The sequence below is a fragment of the Anolis sagrei genome, chromosome 5 (assembly GCF_037176765.1).
Source record: "Anolis sagrei isolate rAnoSag1 chromosome 5, rAnoSag1.mat, whole genome shotgun sequence".
Taxonomy (NCBI): Eukaryota; Metazoa; Chordata; class Lepidosauria; order Squamata; family Dactyloidae; genus Anolis; species Anolis sagrei.
Window position 1 is genome coordinate 5,325,607 of NC_090025.1, and position 21,422 is coordinate 5,347,028.

The 21,422-nt window shown below is 46.5% G+C and overlaps 1 protein-coding gene across 2 annotated transcripts in view; it reads left to right on the forward strand.

Moving 5' to 3' along the window:
• Positions 1 to 21,422, forward strand: part of LOC132775520 (uncharacterized) — a 41,364-nt gene that overhangs the window by 12,543 nt on the left and 7,399 nt on the right. For both annotated transcript variants that reach the window (XM_067468506.1, XM_067468505.1), the window contains 4 exons: positions 5,810 to 5,889; positions 11,599 to 11,834; positions 14,904 to 15,069; positions 19,850 to 20,090. In XM_067468506.1, the coding sequence (XP_067324607.1) occupies positions 5,810 to 5,889; positions 11,599 to 11,834; positions 14,904 to 15,069; positions 19,850 to 20,090 (723 nt within the window). The remainder of the gene's footprint in view (positions 1 to 5,809; positions 5,890 to 11,598; positions 11,835 to 14,903; positions 15,070 to 19,849; positions 20,091 to 21,422) is intronic.

Consider the following 21,422-nt stretch of genomic DNA (forward strand, 5'->3'; position numbering starts at 1 on the left):
AAGACCCAGGGCCTCCAAACAAGCTGCTCATAAGAGCAAATCTAAAGAAAAGCAAAATAAGAAAAAGGGAAGGCAACTCTCTGGCTTGCAGCCCCTGAGTCCTCCCACGCTGGCGCCGCCGGCCCAGCTGCTTGAGCTCTCGCCGACGGAGCAAACCGCTCAACTCTTGGAGCTTCAGGAGCCCCCGGAGCTCCTCCCGATAGATCTCCTGAACTCCCAAACCGAGCCTAACCTGCCTTCCTCTCCCTCCCTCCTCCAGCCTGCCCAGCCTCCCAGAGAGCAACCTCCCTCCCCGGTACCGGCCCCTCCCACCTCTCAGGCTGAGCGTGGCCATTCTCGGCCGAGCCGCTCCAGGCGCCGGTCCCGATCCTCCTCCTCCTCTCATTCTCGGTCCCGATCCCACACTCCTCCCCCCAAGCGCTCGCGCGGACGCGACCCACGCGATCGCGATCCGCGCTTCCCTTCCCCGTACGAGTATCCCTTTCCCCTCTATCCCCCCCCTCCCTTCTACTACCCTTACTATCAAGGGGAATACTCGAGGGACCATACCCCTCCTCCTCATCCTTATCCTCATTCCTACCCTCCTCCTTCCGCCACTATCTCCAGGCCCCCTCCTGAACCTCCTATCCTTCAACACCAGGGGGCGCCACCCCCGGATCCTGCTACTCCTCAACAGGACCTCCAACCCGACCCAGAAACGGTGGACGCTGAATCCTCCAATGATTCTCCTCCCACTGCTGCTTTCCAAACTGAACCAGATCCAGACCCTCTACAAGCAGAAGAGTTTAAAAACTTTTCTGCTTTGTTAATCAGACTCTCCAGATCACTCAATCTGGCCGTCCCCCAGCCTACTAAGGCTGTGGATGACCCTTGCTTTACTTCATCCGAACAACAACGGCCCATGTCCACTATATTGCCCACTTTACCTTATCTTTTAGAGGTTCTCAAAACAGAAGGTGTTTCTCCAGCCCTGGTTCCAGCCACGCCTAAGCGGGCTGAGAATCTTTATCGCATTGACCTCACGGCAGCTTCATGGCTTGCCAAACTGCCCAGAGCCAATTCAGTTGTTACAGACGCCCAACCCAAACCAGTTCAGAGGAATCAGGCTTCCCCCTCAGACAAAGAAGGGAAGAAACTGGATGCTATGGCAAAAAAGTTTTATTCCTCTGCCTGCCTATTTGCCAGAATGGCACATTATGGCGTCTACATGAGTGTGTACCAGACACACCTCTGGAATAAAATCTTGCCTTACCTTGATCTCCTACCAATGGCTGATCAACCAATGGCAAAGGCCTTTGCTCAAGAAGCACTTCTTCTCTCTAAGCTCCAGAAGGACTTAGCGAAAAACACAGCTGACACATCTGGCAAACTCATTGCTGGAGCAGTGGCCTTGAGACGTCACGCCTGGCTCAGGGCATCCACTCTTTCTCCTTCAGCTCGCACGCTGATTGAAGATCTCCCTATGGATCAAACAGGATTGTTTAATCCAGAAACAGATTCCCAGTTAAAACATTCCCATGAGATGAAACAAACGGTCACTAAATATGACCAACAACCTTATCAACAGAGGCAGAGATGGGGCAATTATTATCATTACCCCACCTATCAAAGAGGCCGTTACAACCCTCACTCCTACAGAGGAAAACAACGTCCTCACTCATCTCCTGCCACCACCGGGAAGCCACCTGTTCCCTTTAAGGGTCAGTATCGGGGCACTAAACCACCAGATAACAAAAAGCGGCGTTTTTAGCCCCCCTCCATCCCCACCACTGCATCTACCTGACCCTTCCCCACCCTCCACACACACCACATCCACCTCACCACTGTACCTCAACAGACTCCATCCATACTTACCTGCTTGGCAGTCCATAACCAATGACACCTGGGTCCTCCGCATAGTAGATGAAGGTTACGCCATTGAATTCCATTCTCTCCCTCCACTGGGAAAAGTTTTACCAACTCAATCCTCTCCCATGCTTTGGGACGAGATCTCCTCTCTTCTACACAAAGGGGCGATTTCCCCTGTACATCCCGACCTGGCTCACACTTGCTTTTTTTCCCGCTACTTCCTAGTAGACAAAAGGGACGGAGGTCAACGCCCCATCTTAGACCTCCGAGGCATTAACAAATTTATTTCACCTCGCAAGTTTCGCATGGTTACACTAGCCAACATCCTTCCTTTCATCACGAAGGGAGCATGGCTCGCCAAGGTTGACCTCACTGACGCATACTTCCACATCTCAATCAGACACGACCATCGCAAATACCTCTCCTTTGCACTGGACAACCACATATTTTCCTTTTCCGTATTACCCTTTGGTCTTTCCTCTGCCCCAAGGGTTTTCACTAAATGCATGTCAGTAGTAGCTGCTCACCTACGCCAGAACGGCGTAACAGTTTTTCCATACATAGATGATTGGCTTTTTTCAGCGAAATCTCGTTCCCAGCTCCTCTCTGACATCTCCTTCACCTTGTCTCTCTTACAGGAACTTGGACTTGTCGTAAATTTCGACAAATCCCACCTCATACCTACCCAGCGCATCCATTTCATTGGTGCCCTGATAGACTCCACATCCCAACGGGCTTACCTGCCAGAAGACCGCTTCTCCAATCTCTGCCAAGCCATCAACAGCCTGCTTTCTTCAGGCCGGTCCTCTGCATGGGCTATCCAATCTATCCTTGGCCACATGGCGTCCACTACAAGTGTGACTCCCTTCGCCCGGCTTCGCCTCCGCCCACTCCAGTCCTGGTTCCTGGGCGTATTCGATCCCATTCACGACTCACAATCCATGATTCTTCAACCTCCCGCTCACGTCCTCAGCTCCCTCCTGTGGTGGACAAAGGAATCCAATGTGTGCTCAGGTCTCCCATTCACACCCCCACGCCCGTCTCTGTCACTCACAACAGACGCCTCTTCCCTCGGCTGGGGAGCACACCTCCGGGACTTGACGATCAGCGGCCGCTGGTCTCCCTCAGAACAGAAACTCCACATCAACGCACTGGAGCTACTAGCAGTGGGAAAAGCCCTCCGGGCCTTTGCTCACCAAGTCTCCAACCGCACCATCCAGGTAGTCACAGACAACACATCAGTAAAATTTTACCTCAACAAACAAGGGGGAACCCACTCCCCAACACTCCTCTCCATATCATCAGAGATCTGGGAATGGTGCATTCGGAGGAACATATTCCTCATTGCAATCCACCTTCCGGGGAAAGACAATATCCTGGCGGACTCCCTCAGCAGGACTCCGACCACGACCCACGAGTGGCACTTGCACCCCAGAGAGTTCAACCTCTTGACCCGTCACTGGGGCCAACCACAAGTAGATATGTTTGCCTCCCCAGACAACACACAGTGCACACTCTTTTGCGCGAGGCTCCACCCTCACGTATTCCCAGGTTGCTTAGGAGACGCCTTTCTCTTTCAGTGGTCTCAGGGGTTCCTCTACATCTTTCCTCCCCTTCCTCTACTCTCCAGAGTAGTGGCGAAGGTCATCACAGACAAGGCCAATTGCATCCTGATAACCCCATGGTGGCCCAGACAACCATGGTTTGCCCCTCTCCTTCACGCATCACGAAGAACGTTCCTTCGCCTACGATCCAGCCCGGATCTCCTCACCATACAAAACGGACTGATCTGCCACCCAGATCTTCCAACTCTACGCCTCACGGCGTGGAGGATCACACCATGACCCATCTCTCTGAGGCTGCACGACTTATCATCCAGGCAGCCCAAAAGACTTCCACCAAAAGAGCTTACACCTATAAATGGTCAAAATTCAAGTCTTTCACTCACCCCTTGGGCTTTGAGCCTGACTCAGCCCCAGTACATATCGTATTAGATTTCCTAGTTCATCTATCCTCACGGGGTTTTTCCCTCTCCTCAATTAAGTGCTATCTCGCAGCACTCTCCTGGTTTCGGAGGAAATCAGGACTACCGTCCCTTTTTCAAGATCCGTTGATACAGTTATTTGTTAAAGGTTATAAAAATGTTCACCCCCCAGTTTCCCCTCCACCCCCGGCTTGGAGCCTTGAGCTTGTATTGTCTCAACTCTCCAAACCTCCCTTTGAGCCCATGGCCTCCTGTGACATCTCCCATCTTTCCTGGAAGACGGCGTTCCTAGTGGCCATTACCTCGGCAAGGAGGGCCAGTGAGCTCGCTGCTCTTCGCTCAGATCCTCCCTTTATTAGGTTTCATGAGGATAAAGTAGTCCTTCGGACTGACATCACCTTCCTTCCCAAAGTTGTCTCCAAGTTTCACATGTCCCAAGACATCACCCTCCCTGCTTTCTTTCCTAACCCTTCCTCTCCTTTGGAAGTTGCACTCCACGCGTTGGATGTCAAAAGAGCCCTCTCCTTCTATATATCCAGGACAGCCTCCTATAGGAAATCTCCTAGACTTTTCCTAAAATACCGGAAAGATGCCTTGGGGGAGCCAGTAACATCTCAAAGACTATCATCATGGATAGTATCCACAATTCGCTTAGCTTATGCTTTGGCGCACAAAGAGCCTCCTTCAACTATCCATGCCCACTCTACGAGGTCACTTTCAACATCTCAAGCCTTTCTCCACGGTGTTCCTGTCCACGACATCTGCAGAGCAGCAACCTGGACGACACCTTCTACCTTTGCCTCTCATTACAAGCTCGACATCCTCGCCAAGAGAGATGCAGCCTTCGGCAGAGCAGTTCTTTTCTCCTGTGTGGCATGACCCACCTCCAGGTTGGTAGCTTTACAGTCACCCATTAGTGCGCATTTCACAGACTACACGAGGAAGAAATATGGGTTGCTTACCTGTAAACGTATTTCTTCCAGTGATAGTCTGTGAAATCCGCACGTCCCGCCCGTCCTCCCCTCTTATGTCATGCCTCTTTTCCTGGCTGCTGTCTGGCGGCAAGGAACTGAAGCGGAACTCCGCCTACTGCCTCTTATACCATTGGGAGGGTGGGCGGGACTCCCGCCTAAAATCTTTGCATCTAGAATGTTCCGAAATCTCTGCGCATGCGCACAGAAACCCATTAGTGCGGATTTCACAGACTATCACTGGAAGAAATACGTTTACAGGTAAGCAACCCATATTTCTCTAAGTTTACTACTCACAATGACTCAGTCCTGTTATTATTATTATTATTATTATGAAATAGTCTTGTAGCAGTGAGTTCCATAGGTTAACTCCTCACAATGACTCCACTCGATGATGACGAAACCATCTCGTCGCAGTGAGTTCCCTAGGTTAACTACATACAATGGCTCGGTCCAATAATAATAATAATAATTATTATTATTATTATTATTATTATTATATCACCTTATAGCAGTGAATTCCATAGATTAACTACTTGCAATGGCTGTCCTATTATTAGTACTATGAAATTACCTTGTAGCAATGAGTTCCATAGATTAAAACCTATATACAATTGAAAACCCCAAAAAGCATACAATGATGAAAATACAATTAAATATTAATAATATTAAAAAAATACTGTTCTTCCAGTTTGGTATTCCGCCAATATGGCTGATTGCAGATCCTATTGTTCCTCACGCTTGGTTCCCAACAGAATATAGACACTACAATACCTAGAATCCCCCAGTATTGCCCTTGGCTGCCTTCGGTGGGGGATTCTTGGATTTGTAGTCCTTAATACAGGACATTTTTTTTCCAAGCATAGAAGCAATCAATGTGATGGTTCTCTCGTTGCTTTCCTTATTAGCAGGAGTGTCTCTTACCGCATTCCCACTTGTCCCTATTCATCTGTTTATTTCTATCTTTCTTTTTTTCTTTCTTTCCTTCTTTCTTTTGCTCTTCTAGATTATCGAACGGTTTATAAGGATTTCATCAAGTTCTTGCAGACAGAGGAGACACTCACACTTCCACAGCTGCAAGCGAAGGTGCGTTGACTTCGTTTTCCCTCCTTGAATTGGCGAAATCAGTATTGGAAATCAAGTATAACCTGAGCAAGCTTGTAGTCCTCATCAAGGACTTAGGCAGATGAAAAGCCCGCCCCCTATTGGCCTGTCTGCCTGCCTCTCTCTCTCTCGATTCTCTCCTCCAATCACCTTCCTTTTTAGACTTGCTTAGATCATGCCCCCTTCCAAATTATAATATACTGAGGACATAGCAAAGCTCAAGAATGTTCTGTTTTCTTCTCCTGTGAGCATGGAGAGAGAAGATGTCTGCTGCGAGTTAGTTTGCTAGGCCCTGCTTTACTTCCAAGTGACACTACATATTTCTAGAGATAATTCTTCCCTACATTGTTGAACAAAAGCAGTTTGGCACCACTTGAACTGTCGTGGAATCCTGGGAGTTGTAGTTTTAGGTTCTTGTGTGTTTTTTCAGGCTATAGGGCCATGTTCTAGAGGCATTTCTCCTGACGTTTCGCCTGCATCTATGGCAAGCATCCTCAGAGGTAGTGAGTTGTAGTTTTACTAGGGCTTTGCTTTCTCTGCCAAAGAGTGCTGGTCCCTACGTCAAACTACAAATCCCAGGATTCCACACCGTTGAGCCATGCCAGTTAAAATAGTGTCAAGCTGCATTAATTCTCATTTTGCATTAATTCTCCTTTATTATTTTAGTAGATTTGCATTATATTGCACTATGTAACAAAATTTGAAAAAAATATATGTTCCTGGTTTGAAAGTATTATTTCCTATTTTTGCAGTTTAATAAACTTTCCCCATGTTTTTATGATGGAACCAGTTATAACCCAGGAACAAAAATCGTGTTACATGGTGTTTTTATTTGTCATGTCAGAGCAACCAGTCCGTTATATATTACATTTCTAACAGAACAAAGCAAACAGACAGAAAAATACACAACTTGTGAGTTTGGTAGTTGGTTAAATGTCCTTTGACCAGTATCTGGCCACTTGGAGTGCCTCTGGTGTTGCTGCAAGAAGCTTCTCCATGGCGCATGTGGCAGGGCTCAGGTTGCATTGCAGCAGGTGGTCAGTGGTTCGCTCTTCTCCACACTCGCATGTCGTGGATTCCACTTTGTAGCCCCATTTCTGAAGGTTGGCTTTGCATCTCGTGGTGCCAGAGCGCAGTCTGTTCAGTGCCTTCCAAGTCGCCCAGTCCTCTGTGTGCCCAGGGGGGAGTCTCTCATTTGGTACCAGTCATTGGTTGAGGTTCTGGGTTTGAGCCTGCCACTTTTGGACTCTCGCTTGCTGAGGTGTTCCAGCAAGTGTCTCTGTAGATCTTAGAAAACTATGTCTAGATTTAAGTCGTTGGCGTGCTGGCTGATATCCAAACAGGGGATGAGCTGGAGATGTCTCTGCCTTGGTCCTTTCACTATTGGCTGCTACTTCCCGGTGGATGTCAGGTGGTGCAATGCCGGCTAAGCAGTGTAATTTCTCCATTGGTGTAGGGCGCAGACACCCCGTGATGATGCAGCATGTCTCATTAAGAGCCACATCCACTGTTTTAGTGTGGTGAGATGTGTTCCACACTGGGCATGCGTACTCAGCAGCAGAGTAGCATAGCGCAAGGGCAGATGTCTTCACTGTGTCTGGTTGTGATCCCCAGGTTGTGCCAGTCAGCTTTCATATGATATTGTTTCTGGCACCCACTTTTTGCTTGATGTTCAGGCAGTGCTTCTTGTAGGTCAGAGCACAGTCCAGAGTGACTCCGAGGTATTTAGGTGTGCTGCAATGCTCCAGTGGGATTCCTTCCATCTTCAGAGCTCGGGATGCTTCTCTGTTCTTGAGATGAAAGGCACATGGTGTTACATGGTGATATTATATTATTATTATTATATTATATTATATTATGAGTAGGGTGTGTTTGCATCTATGACGATTGGTCGGTTGGTTGATATGTTGTCGATGGCTTTCATGTCTGGAATCACTGGATTGCTGTGAGTTTTCCAGACTGTCTGGCCATGTCCCAGAAGCACTCTCTCCTGACGTTTTGCCCACATCTATAGCAAGCATCCTCAGAGGTTGAGAGGTCTGTTGGAAACTAGGCAAGTGGGGTTTATAGATCTGTGGAATATCCAAGGTAGGAAAAAGTACTCTTGTCTGTTTAAAGCAAGTGTGAATGTTGCCCTTGGCCACTTTGATTATTTATGTATTTATTTACTACATTTATATGCCGCCCTTCCCCCCCCAAAGGGGACTCAGAGTGTAAAAAGTAAATACAGTATATTATATTATTATCATAGCACAATATTAATATTATATATTACATTGTACGATAACATTATACTGTAATATTAGTAATATTATATTTAATATAAAACATATAATTATAATATATTATTAGTAGTAGTATATTGTATTACATTATAATATTATCAATATTATCAATATTATATGTATATAAAATATATTATATTATAAGCACAGTGCAGGAGACAAGATGGAACGGCATTGAATAGCCTTGGCTGCTTCCTGCCTGGGGGGGATCCTTTGTTCAGAGGTATTAGCTGGCCCTGATTGTTTCCTGTCTGCAATTCCCCTGTTTTCTAAGTTTTGGTCTTTACTTACTGTCCTGATTTTAAGGTTTTTTAAATACTGGTAACCAGATTTTGTTTATTTTTCATGAACAAAAGGATCCCCCCAGGCTGGAAGCAGCCAGGCTTTGAAGCTGCAAGGGCATTAAATGCTGATCAAGCTGGCCAAGTGCAACATTCACACTTGTCTCAAAGAGAAAAGAGTTTTTTCTCCCACCCTGGACATCATTACACATCAAATCATCCGGATGTCCCCTGGGCAACGTCCTTGCAGACGGCCAATTCTCTCACACCATAAGCGACTTGCAGTTTCTCAAGTCACTCCTGACACGACAAAAAAAAGGAGGGGAGGACACCATCGTCCCCACACCCTTCAGGGACATTGTCATGAGAAAATACACTTTGAACAGGGACCTCCTGGTCATTCTCTGCATCAATATCATTGGAAACACTACACAGAGAAGCCATTGAAATCCACAAGCATGTGGACAATTTCAACAGAAAGGAAGAGACCATGAAAATGAACAAAATCTGGCTACCAGTATTAAAAAACTCTAAAATTATAACAGCTAAACAACAGAGAGGAAAAAACCAGGCACAGATTAACACCTTCCAGCAACAGATTTTCCCAGGCTCAGGCAGGCCTTCAAATGCTAATGAAGGTGATCAGCTAAACATTCACACCTAACTGCAGCAGGGAAGAGCTCCTTGCCCCACCCCAGCCATTCCACAGATATACAAACCCTTTGTCCCAACAGACCTCACTACCTCTGAGGATGCTTGCCATAGATGCAGGCGAAACGTCAGGAGAAATGCCTCTAGAACATGGCTCTATAGCCCGAAAAAACCCACAAGAACCTATTGGAAACACCGTTACCCACATGAACCTCATTGTCCTCATTCCCCACATCCAAAACACCCAGATCCTTAAACACAATCACAGGCTGAACTCCAACATTATGTTAGATTTTCCCCCACATTCCTTTCAGTCCGTAGTCCGTAACAGTAGCAGAGAGTTCCTCCCATGCCTTGGCGCTAGGTATGCCCTATGGCACCTGTGGGGAGGTATCCCTTGTTGTTCCCAACTCAATCCATCATTTTGAAGGAACGGTCTCTCAGGTGCAGGCACTCTTTTGTTTGCATCGGTAGGGAGGTACCTTGCTGTCTCCAATCAATCAGGTTGCAAAGTTAATTTTATGGATCAACTGTTCCCCGCTTTGATTGCCAAAAAGTCCCCATGCCATCATGTATTGCGGTTCTTTCGTTTGCTTTTCTTCTTTCTTCGACCTTCCATCTCACACACTAATATTTATCTCTGGGAAAGAGGGGAAGACAGGAAGGAAGGAGAGATTAAAAATGAGTGGAAAGGAAGGAAAGGAGAAGGGAGGGAAGGTGAAAGGAGGGAAGGAAGGGAAAGGAAAGGTATGAGGAAAGGAAAGGAAGAAAAAAAGGGAAAGGAAGAGAAGAAAGAAAGGACAAAGGGAGGGAAGAAAGAAAAAAGAAGGAAATCTCTGGGGAAGACAGGAAGGAAGGAGAGATTAAAAATGAGTGGAAAGGAAGGAAAGGAGAAGGGAGGGAACGAGAAACAGGAGGGAAGGAAGGGAAAGGAAAGGGAGAAAGGTATAAGAGGAAAGGAAGAAAAAGGAAAAGGAAGAGAAGAAAGAAAGGACAAAGGGAGGGAAGAAAGAAAAAAGAAGGAAATCTCTGTGGAAGAGGGGAAAACAGGAAGGAAGGAGAGATTAAAATAAGTGGGGGGAAGGAAAGGAGAAGAGAGGGAACGAGAAACGGGAGGGAAGGAAGGGAAAGGAAAGGGGGAAAGGTATGAGGAAAGGAAAGGAAGAAAAAAGGAAAGGAAGAGAAGAAAGAAAGGCAAAGGGAGGGAAGAAAGAAAAAAGGAAATCTCTGGGGAAGGGGAAGACAGGAAGGAAGGAAAGATTAAAAATGAGTGTGGGGAAGGAAAGGAGAAGGAAGGGAACGAGAAACGGGAGGGAAGAGAAAGGAACCGGGGAAAGGTATGAGGAGAGGAAAGGAAAGGAAGAAAAAAAGGGAAAGGAAGAGAAGAAAGAAAGGACAAAGGGAGGGAAGAAAGAAAAAGAAGGGAAGAGAAAGCAAAGAAAGAAGAAGGGGAAATGTGTTGTCGAAGGCTTTCACAGCCAGAATCACTATGTTGCTGTGAGTTTTCCGGGCTGTATGGCCATATTCTAGAAGCATTCTCTCCTGACATTTTGCCTGCATCTGTGGCAGGCATCCTCAGAGGTTGTGAGGTCTGTTGGAATGAGGAAAATGGGGTTTATATATCTGTGGAAAGTCCAGGGTGGGAGAAAGAACTCTTGTCTGTTGGAGCTAGGTCTGAATGTTGCAGTTGGCCACCTTGATTAGCATTTGATGGCCTGACAGTTTTTAGGTGTGGCTTGCTACTGCCTGGGAAATTTCCTTGTTGAGAGGTGACCAGGCACCCAGAAACACACATCCATAAAAGAAATCTCAGAGCTGGAATGTGGGGGACTGTCATTTGTATTTTACTTTATTCTGATTTGTTGTTTGGGCTTGGCCTCATGTAAGCCGCCCCGAGTCTCTGTTGGGCGAGATGGTGGCGGGGTATAAATAAAGATTATTATTATTATTATTAATTATTATTATTATTCTCACATGCCTCTCTTTCACCAAATGTAAAAGCAATGTGCCTTATGTCTGGGTTGTTGTAGGTTTTTCAGGCTGTATGGTTTTGTTCTAGAAGCATTCTCTCCTGACATTTTGCCTGCATCTATGGCGGGCATCCTCAGAGGTTGGGAGGTCACAATCTCTGAGGATGCCTTCCATAGATGTAGGCGAAATGTCAGGAGAGAATACTTCTAGAACATGACCATACAGCCTGGGGAAAACACAGCAACCCAAGAGGGGGAAAGATTTATGTGAGCATCCAGTGGAAGCTCCTTTTTTGGAGACTTTTAAGCAGAGGCTGAGTTGCCATCTGTCAGGGGTGCTTCGATTGTGCTGTTACTGCCTGGCTGAAGGGGGTTGGACTAGATGGCCTTTGGGGACCTCTATGAGTACGTCTCATGGCTGTGTTGTTTCTGGCAAACACCTCAGACTCATACCGTTTCTTGCTCGGCAAATAGTTTTGCGAGTGACGCTGACTCTCCTTGCAGGGCGAGGAGTCCTTTGCCAACGACCGGCGGGTGGAATTTGAAGGCCTGCACAACAAGAACACTTTCCGCGAGGTGCGCCAGTATCGGACCGACCACCACCTGGTACGCTTCTACTTCATCACTCGGGTCTTTTCGAATTACATGGAGAGCATCTTGGACGACTTCAAGGCGGGGCTGAGGGCTGGGCTGGTTCCAGACGCCCTCGTCATGAATTCCTGCCTCTGGGACCTCAACAAGTAAGGATACCAGGATAATGAAAGGGGGGAATATGGCATATTTACTCGAATCTAGTGCGTCATTGAGTGTAATGCATAACTTCAATTTTCAAAACCCTGAAACCAACAAAGCCACAAAATATTTGGGTCTTTGTGACTTTTCCAGGCTGTTTGGCCATGTTCCAGAAGCATTTACTCCTGACATTTCACCCACATCTATGGCAGGCATTCTCAGAGGTTGTGAGGTCTGTTGGAAACTAGTCCAGTGAGGTTTATAGATCTGTGGAATCTCCAAGGTAGGAAAAAGTACTCTTGTCTGTTTCAGGCAAGTGTGAATGTTGCCCTTGGCCACCTTGATTAGCATTGAATGGTCTTGCAATTCCAAAGACTGTCTGCTTCCTGCTGGGGGGGATCCTGTGTTGAGAAGTATTAACTGGCTCTGATTGTTTCCTGTCTGCAATTCCCCTGTTTTCAAAGTGTTGGTCTTTAGTTACTTGTCCTGATTTTAGGGCTTTTTAATACTGGTAACCAGATTTTATTCATTTTTCATGAACGAAAGGATCCCCCCCCCCCAGGCAGAAAGCAGTCAGGCTTTGAAGCTGCAAGGGCATTAAATGCTAATCAAGGTTGTGAGGTCTGTTGGAAACTAGTCAAGTGAGGTTTATATATCTGTGGGATGTCCAGGGTGGGAGAAATTGGATGTGTATATTCCACAGACGTATGAACCCCACTTATTTATTTATTTTTTTACTAGCCGTCCCCTGCCACGTGTTGCTGTGGTCCACATGGGCGTTCTGTGTAGGAGGTTTGGCCCAATTCTATCGTTGGTGGGGTTCAGAATGCTCTTTGATTGTAGGTGAACTATAAATCCCAGCAACTACGACTCCGAATAATTAATTAGAAAAGAAATAGGGAAGGTAATTATTCTATACTAGTGGTTCTCAACCTGCGGTTCGGGACCCCTGCGGGGGTCACCAGGGAGTGTCAGAGGGGTCGCCAAAGACCATCAGAAAACACAGTTTTTTCTATTGGTCATGGGGGTTCTGTGTGGGAAGTTTGACCCAATTCTGTCGTTTGTGGGGTTCAGAATGCTCTTTGATTGTAGGTGAACTATAAATCCCAGCAACTACAACTCACAAATGTCAAGTTCTATTTTCCCCAAACTCAACCAGTGTACACATTTGGGCATATTGAGTATTCATGTCAAGTTTGGTCCAGATCCATCATTGTTTGAGTCCACAGTGCTCTCTGGATGTAGGTGAACTACAACTCCCAAACTCAAGGTCAGTGCCCACCAAACCCTTCTAGTGTTTTCTGTTGGTCATGGGAGTCCTATGTGCCACGTTTGGTTCAATTCCATCATTGGTGGTGTTCGATTGTAGGTGAACTATAAATCCCAGCAACTACAACTCCCAAATGACAAAATCAAAAAAGTTTGAGTGAAGGGCATACATTGGGTTGTTAGGTGTCTTGTTTCCAAATTTAGTGTCAATTCTTCCAGTGGTTTTTGAGTTCTGTTAATCCCACAAACGAACATTACATTTTTATTTATATAGAACTACAACTCCAAACTCAAGGTCAATGCCCACCAAACCCTTGCAGTGTTTTCTGTTGACCATGGTAGTTTTGTGTGCCAAGTTTGGTTCAATTCCATCGTAGCTGGAGTTCAGAATGCTCTTTGATTGTAGGTGAACTATAAATCCCAGCAACTACAACTCCCAAATGACAAAATCAATCGATTCCCCCGCCTTCGCCCCCACCACTATTCAAATTTGGGCATATCGGGTATTTGTGCCTAATTTGGTCCAGTGAATGGAAATACATCCTGCTTATCAGATAATTACATTAAAATTAATAACGGGAGTAAAATTACAGTTATGAAGTAGCAAAATAATGTTATGGTTGGGAGTCACCACAACATGAGGAAATGTATTAAGGGGTCCCAATATTAGGAGCTCTAGGTGCTCTTACTGCCTATTACAGGGAAAACCATCTGATCCCTAATCCATCTAAAACACAGACATGCGCCTTTTACCTTAAGAACAGACAAGCATCCTGAGCTCTGAGGATCACTTGGGAAGGAATCCCACTGGAGCATTGCAGCGCACCCAAATCCCTGGGAGTCATTCTGGACCGTGCTCTGACCTACAAGAAGCACTGCCTGTATATCAAGCAAAAAGGGGTGCCAGAAACAATATCATACGAAAGCTGACTGGCACAACCTGGGGATCACAACCAGACACAGTGAAGACATCTGCCCTTGCGCTATGATACTCTGCTGCTGAGTATGCATGCCCAGTGTGGAACACATCTCACCACACTAAAACAGTAGATGTGGCTCTTAATGAGACATGCCGCATTATCACAGGGTGTCTGCGCCCTACACCACTGGAGAAATTACACTGCTTAGCTGGTATTGCACCACCTGACATCTGCCGGGAAGTAGCAGCCAATAGTGAAAGGACCAAGGCAGAGACATCTCCAGCTCATCCCCTGTTTGGGTATCGGCCAGCACGTCAACGACTTAAATCAAGACATAGTTTTCTTAGATCTACAGAGACACTCGCTGGAACACCCCAGCAAGAGAGAATCCAAAAGTGGCAGGCCCAAACCCAAAACCTCAATTCATGGGTGATACCAGATGAGAGACTCCCCCCTGGGCACACAGAAGACTGGGCGACTTGGAAGGCGCTGAACAGACTGCGCTCTGGCACCACGAGATGCAGAGCCAATCTTAAGAAATGGGGCTACAGGGTGGAATCCTCGGCATGTGAGTGGGGAGAAGAGCAAACCACTGACCACCTGCTGCAATGCAACCTGAGCCCTGCCACATGCACAATGGAGGACCTTCTTGCGGCAACACCAGAGGCACTCCAAGGGGCCAGATACTGGTCAAAGGACATTTAACCAAATACCAAATTTGCAAAATCTGTGCGTTTTTTCCCCTTTTTCTTTTTAATCTGTGTGTTTGTTTTGCTCTGTTAGAATCGTAATACAATGGTTGCTGATGACACGATAAATAAATAAATAAATATTAGGAAGGTTGAGAAACACTGATGTAACCTTTCCCACCTTCTTCTTTCTCTGCAGATACCATGACTCCACTTCCAGCAATCCTATCCGCACGGCTATCCTGGAATACCGGCAGAACCTGGAAAAGCTCTTTGAGCGGCTGAGAGAGATCTTGCCTCCTAGTTGCCTCATCATCTGGAACACAGCGATGCCCATCAGGAACGCCCAGGGGCCCATCTTCCAGGTAGGAAATGCTCCGAGCTTTGCCAGCTGGTCTGCAACCCTATTAAGTACTAGCTGTCCCCTGCCAGGCGTTGCTGTGGCCCAGTCTGGTGATCTGGGAAATAAAGTGATGAGAAAGTGTTGGTTTCTAATCTATGTAATTCCTTTCTGCTTGTGAGTAAACAGTATTCCTGGTTGTTTCTTTGTCAGTGTTGATGTGGAGATTGTCTGGTTTGCCTACTCTGGAATATGCAACATATCATAGTCCTTCTTTAAGGGTCTCTTTCAAATCTGTGATACTATATCTGTGTGTGTGTGTGAGAATCATATCTATCTATCTATATTTATGACTGGCTGGATGGCTCTCTGTCAGGAGGGCTCTGATTACCTTTTCTTGCCCTGGTGAAGAGATTTGGACTGGATGGCCTTAAGTATTTTCTGTTGGTCATGGGGGTTCTGTGTGGGAAGTTTGCCCCATTTCTGTCATTTGTGGGTTTCAGAATACTCTTTAATGGTAGTGAACTATAAATCCCAGTAACTACAAATCCCAAATGTCAAGGTCTATTTCCTCCAAACACCATCTGTGTTCATATTTAGGCATATGGAATTTTTGTGTCAAGTTTGGTCTAGATCCATCATTGTTTGAATCCACAGTGGTCTCTGGATGTAGGTGAACTACAACTCCCAAACTCAAGGTCAATGCCCACCAAACCCTTCCAGTGTGTTCTGTTGGTCATGGAAGTCCTGTATGCCATGTTTTTTTCAATTCCATCATTGGTGGAGTTCAGAATGCTCTTTGATTGTAGGTGAACTATAAATCCCAGAAACTACAACTCCCGAATGTCAAGGTGTATTTCCCTTAAACTCCATCTGTGTTCATATTTGGGCATATGGAAGATTTGTGCCAAGTTTGGTCCAGATCCATCATTGTTTGAGTCCACAGTGCTCTCTGGATGTGGGTGAACTATAATTCCCAAACTCAAGGTCAATGTCCACCAAACCCTTCCAGAGTGTTCTGTTGGTCATGGAAGTCCTGTGTGCTAAGTTTGGCCCAATTCCATCATTGGTGGAGTTCAGAATGCTCTTTGATTGTAGGTAAACTATAAATCCCAGCAACGACAATTCCCAAATGACAAAATCCATTTTTTGAGTGGAGGACATAAATTGGACTGTTAAGTGTCTTGTGTCCAAATTTGGTGTCAATTCCCCCAGTGGTTTTTGAGTTCTGATGGTAGCACGAACTAACATTACATTTTTATTTATATAGACTGTAGATTTTACTGCAAAAGAGACCAAAGTTTGATTCCCAAGTACTAAAGCTTTCAAATATTAGAGGAATTGGGCAAGGCAAGCTTTTGCAGTACAAGATTTATGGGTGTTTTCTTTCCACACATTACTTTTCCTCATTTTTTCCTCTTGGGAGCTCAGTTGGGGATGGAGAGCTTTCTGAATTCAGGAGGACAGGTTGAACTGTTGTGGCTCAGTGTGAGCCTGAGTTTCCTCAGGACGAAGAGGATGATGGGTTACAGATTTCTGAACATGTCCCTGTTGTTGATGCAGACAATGTTGATACTGAAGACGAGTCCCCGTTTCAGTTTCTCAGGGAAAGGAGCTGTCTTCATAGACCTGTCAGCAGCCTATGATACTGTGAACCACCGCCTCCTCCTGAGAAAAATGTATAATATCACAAAGGACGACCACCTCGCCCGCCTCATAGGAAACCTGCTACAAAACAGGAGCTTTTTTGTTGAGTTCCACTGCCAGAGAAGCAGATGGCGGAAACAGAAGAACGGCCTGCCTCAGGGAAGCGTGCTTGCTCCATCCATGTTCAACATCTACACAAATGACCAGCCACTGCCAGAAGGGACAGAGAGTTTCATCTATGCTGATGATCGTGCCATCACCGCTCAAGCAGGGAGCTTTGAGATGGTAGAACAGAAGCTTTCTGAAGCTCTAGGTGCTGGTACTGCCTATTACAGGGAAAACCAGCTGATCCTTAATCCATCTAAAACACAGACATGTGCTTTTCACCTCAAGAACAGACAAGCATCCTGAGCTCTGAAGATCACCTGGGAAGGAATCCCACTGGAGCATTGCAGCGCACCCAAATACCTGGGAGTCACTCTGGACCGTGCTCTTACCTACAAGAAGCATTGCCTGAACATCAAGCAAAAAGTGGGTGCTAGAAACAATATCATACGAAAACTGACTGGCACAACCTGGGGATCACAACCAGATACAGTGAAGACATCTGCCCTTGCGTTCTGCTACTCTGCTGCTGAGTGTGCATGTCCAGTGTGGAACACATCTCACCACGCTAAAACAGTGGATGTGGCTCTGAATGAGACATGTCGCATTATCACGGGGTGTCTGCGCCCTACACCACTGGAGAAATTACACTGTTTAGCCGGTATTGCACCACCTGACATCCACCGGGAAGTGGCAGCCAATAGTGAAAGGACCAAGGCAGAGACATCTCCAGCTCAACCCCTGTTTGGGTATCAGCCAGCACGTCAACGACTTAAATCCAGACATAGTTTTCTAAGATCTACAGAGACACTCGCTGGAACACCTCAGCAAGCGAGAGTCCAAAAGTGGCAGGCTCAAACTCAGAACCTCAATCAGTGGCTGATACCAAATGAGAGACTCCCCCCTGGGCACACAGAAGACTGGGCGACTTGAAAGGCACTGAACAGACTGCGCTCTGGCACCACAAGATGCAGAGCCAACCTTCAGAAATGGGGCCACAAAGTGGAATCCTCGACATGCGAGTGCAGAGAGGAGCAAACCACTGACCACCTGCTGCAATGCCGCCTGAGCCCTGCCACATGCACCATGGAGGACCTTCTTGCAGCAACACCAGAAGCACTCCAAGTGGCCAGCTACTGGTCAAAGGACATTTAATCAACGACCAAACTCACACATTTTGTACTTTCTCTGTTTGTTTGCTTTGTTCTGTTAGAAATGTAATATAATTGACTGGCTGCCCTGACACGAGAAATAAATAAGGGAAAGGAATGTTGTTTTAGATGATGGTCATGATTTGAGTGAAACTTCACAGCTGCAGGTGGAGGAGTGGACCGCTCCATCTGTGGACTCAGTGCCTGTCGATTCCCAGGCTGGCCAGTCCCAGGATAATGAGTTATTCAGCCTTGAAGGTGATGGGAATTTACTTAGGGAGGACTGTTTGCAATTAAGGATACACTGAAGTACTCGGCTTGCTAACAAACTGGAAGTTCGAGGTCAACGCAATGCTTTCATGCTAGGAAAACATATTTAACGATCTGATTGAAGTCAACCTTTTGTCAGTGCAACTTTGCTTACACCCTGTTGACTTCTCTGGAATTGCCTCGGCTTTTGGGGAAAGCTTTTGGCTCTTTGGGACTTTGGTTTTGATGATGATGATGATGATGATGATGATGATGAAGAAGATGATGAAGATGATGAAGAAGAAGGAGAATCCAACGTGTGATCCAATACAACAGCCAGCAGAGTGTCTGCTGTGGACTCATCTTGTTGTGTTTCTCATAATTATAAGAAGAAGAAGAAAAACTATCCAACGTGTGATCCAATGCAACAGCCAGCACAGTGTCTGCTGTGGACTCATCTTGTTCAGTTTCTAATAATAATAATAATAATAATAATAATAATAATAATAACTCATGAAGAAGAAGGAGGAGGAGGATGGAGCTTGTTCTCTGTGTTCCTGAGGAAGAGGAGGATAGTAATAATAACAACAGCAATAACTATAATAAACAGCAATAATTGCTGTTATGCTTTGGTGGGATGTCCGTACCTTGGGAAGTCTGACTTGGCCACAGTAGTCCACGCTCTGGTTACATCCCGTTTAGACTACTGCAACGCTCTCTACGTGGGGTTGCCTTTGAAGACAGCTCGGAAGCTCCAACTAGTCCAACGCTCGGCAGCCATGATTTTAACAGGAGCGGAGCGCAGGGAGCATACAACCCCCCTGTTGCGCCAACTCCACTGGCTACCGATCTGCTACTGGGCTGAATTCAAAGTGCTGGCGTTGGCCTTTAAAGCCCTAAACGGTTCGGGTCCAAGCTACCTATCCGACCGCATCTCTGCCTATGAACCCAGCAGGACTTTGAGATCTTCCGAGGAGACCCTGCTCTCGATCCCGCCTGCTTCTCAGGCTCGGCTGGCGGGGACGAGAGATAGGGCCTTCTCGGTGGTGGCTACTCGGCTGTGGAACGCCCTTCCTACGGACATTAGACTAGCACCATCTCTAATGGTATTCCGCAAAAAAGTGAAGACCTGGCTGTTTGAGCAGGCGTTCCAATAATTAGTGCAATGATTGGTTAATGAACACTGGAATGGAACAATGGATGACGAATCTGGAACATGTTTTTGATGACGAGACGACAGTGAATGGGTATTGTAGTAACTGTTTATTAATTGTGTAATGTGTTAGGTTCTTAACTGTTTCTATACTGTAGCACTGAATTTTTGCTGTTCGTATTTGTTGTGAACCGCTGTGAGTCGCCTTCGGGCTGAGAACAGCGGTATATAAGTAAGGTAAATAAATAATAATAATAAATGTCATGTTGCATAGTGTTATAGGAGCCATTCATCAGTGGAATATGCTACTGCCTTGGAGTCTCCTTTTCTGGTGTGTTTTTTTTTAGCAGAGGCTGGATGGCCATCTGTCAGGCGTGCTTTGATTGTGTCTTCCTCCCTGGCAAAATGGGGTTGGACTGGATGGCCTTTGGAGTCTCCCCTAACTCTAGGGCATTGTTGAAACCCAAAGCTCTTCTTACCTCTGTTTCCTTATCCCATAGTGTCCAAAACAGTCGACGCCGAAGGATGTGATTGAAGCCAACTTCTACAGCGCCAACCTGGCCGTTTGCTATGGCTTTGACGTCCTGGACCTGCACTATTCCGTCCGGTTCCTCGAGGATCACCATCACAGCGACGGAGTCCACTGGAGTAGCTGGGTCCACCGCTGTGTGACAAAACTGCTGCTGACCCACATCGCCGGAGCCTGGGGCATCCAACTGGAGAGGCGGAAACCTCAACCTGGTGAGTGGAAGGGCGATGGCTGACGGGCAAAGACCTGGCAGCAAAAGACACTCCAAATCCAGCTCAATCAAAGTACCGTGACAGGTGGCCATCCAGATTCTGTTTAAAAGTTTCCAAGGAAGGGCTTCCACCACACTCCAAGGCAGGGAGTTCCACTGTTAAACAGTCAGGAAGTTCTTCCTAATATTCAGGTATTTATTTATTTATTTATCGTGTCAGCAGCAACCAGACATTTGTATTATATTTTTAACAAAAACAAACAAGCAGACAAACAGAACACAAAGTTTGCAAGCTTGGTAGTTGATTAAATGTCCTTTGACCAGTATCTGGCCACTTGGAGTGCCTCTGGTGTTGCCGCAAGGAGGTCCTCCATTGTGCATGTAGCTGGGCTCAGTTTGTTCTCCGCACTCGCATGTCGAGGATTCCACTTTGTAGCCCCATTTCTTGAGGTTGGCTCTGCATCTCGTGGTGCCAGAGTACAGTCTGTTCAGCACCTTCCAAGTCGTCCAGTCTTCTGTGTGCCCAGGGGGGAGTCTCTCATTTGGTATCAGCCATTGGCTGAAGTTCTGGGTTTGAGCCTGCCACTTTTGGACTCTAGCTTGCTGAGGTGTTCCAGCAAGTGTCTCTGTAGATCTTAGAAAACTATTTCTTGATTTAAGTTGTTGACATGCTGGCTGATACCCAAACAAGGGATGGGCCGGAGATGTCTCTGCCTTAGTCCTTTCACTATTGGCTGCTACTTCCCGGCGGATGTCAGGTGGTGCAATACCGGCTAGACAGTGTAATTTCTCCAGTGGTGTAGGGCGCAGACACCCCGTGATAATGCGGCATGTCTCATTAAGAACCACATCTACTGTTTTAGTGTGGTGAGATGTGTTCCACATTGGGCATGCATACTCAGCAGCAGAGTAGCATAACGCAAGGGCAGATGTCTTCACTGTGTCTGGTTGTGATCCCCAGGTTGTGCCAGTCAGCTTTCGTATGATACTGTTTCTAGCACCCACGTTTTGCTTGATGTTCAGGCAGTGCTTCTTGTAGGTAAGAGCACGGTCCAGAGTGACTCCCAGGGATTTGGGTGCGCTGCAATGCTCCAGTGGGATTCCTTCCCAGGTGATCCTCACAGCTTGGGATGCTTGTCTGTTCTTAAGGTGAAAGGCACATGTATATGTGTTAGATGGATTAGGGATCAACTGGTTTTCCCTATAATAGGCAGTAAAAGCACCTAGAGCTTCAGAGAGCTTCTGTTCAACCATCTCAAAGCTCCCTCCTTGAGCGGTAATGACATGATCATCAGCATAGATGAAACTCTCTGTCCCTTCTGACAGTGGCTGG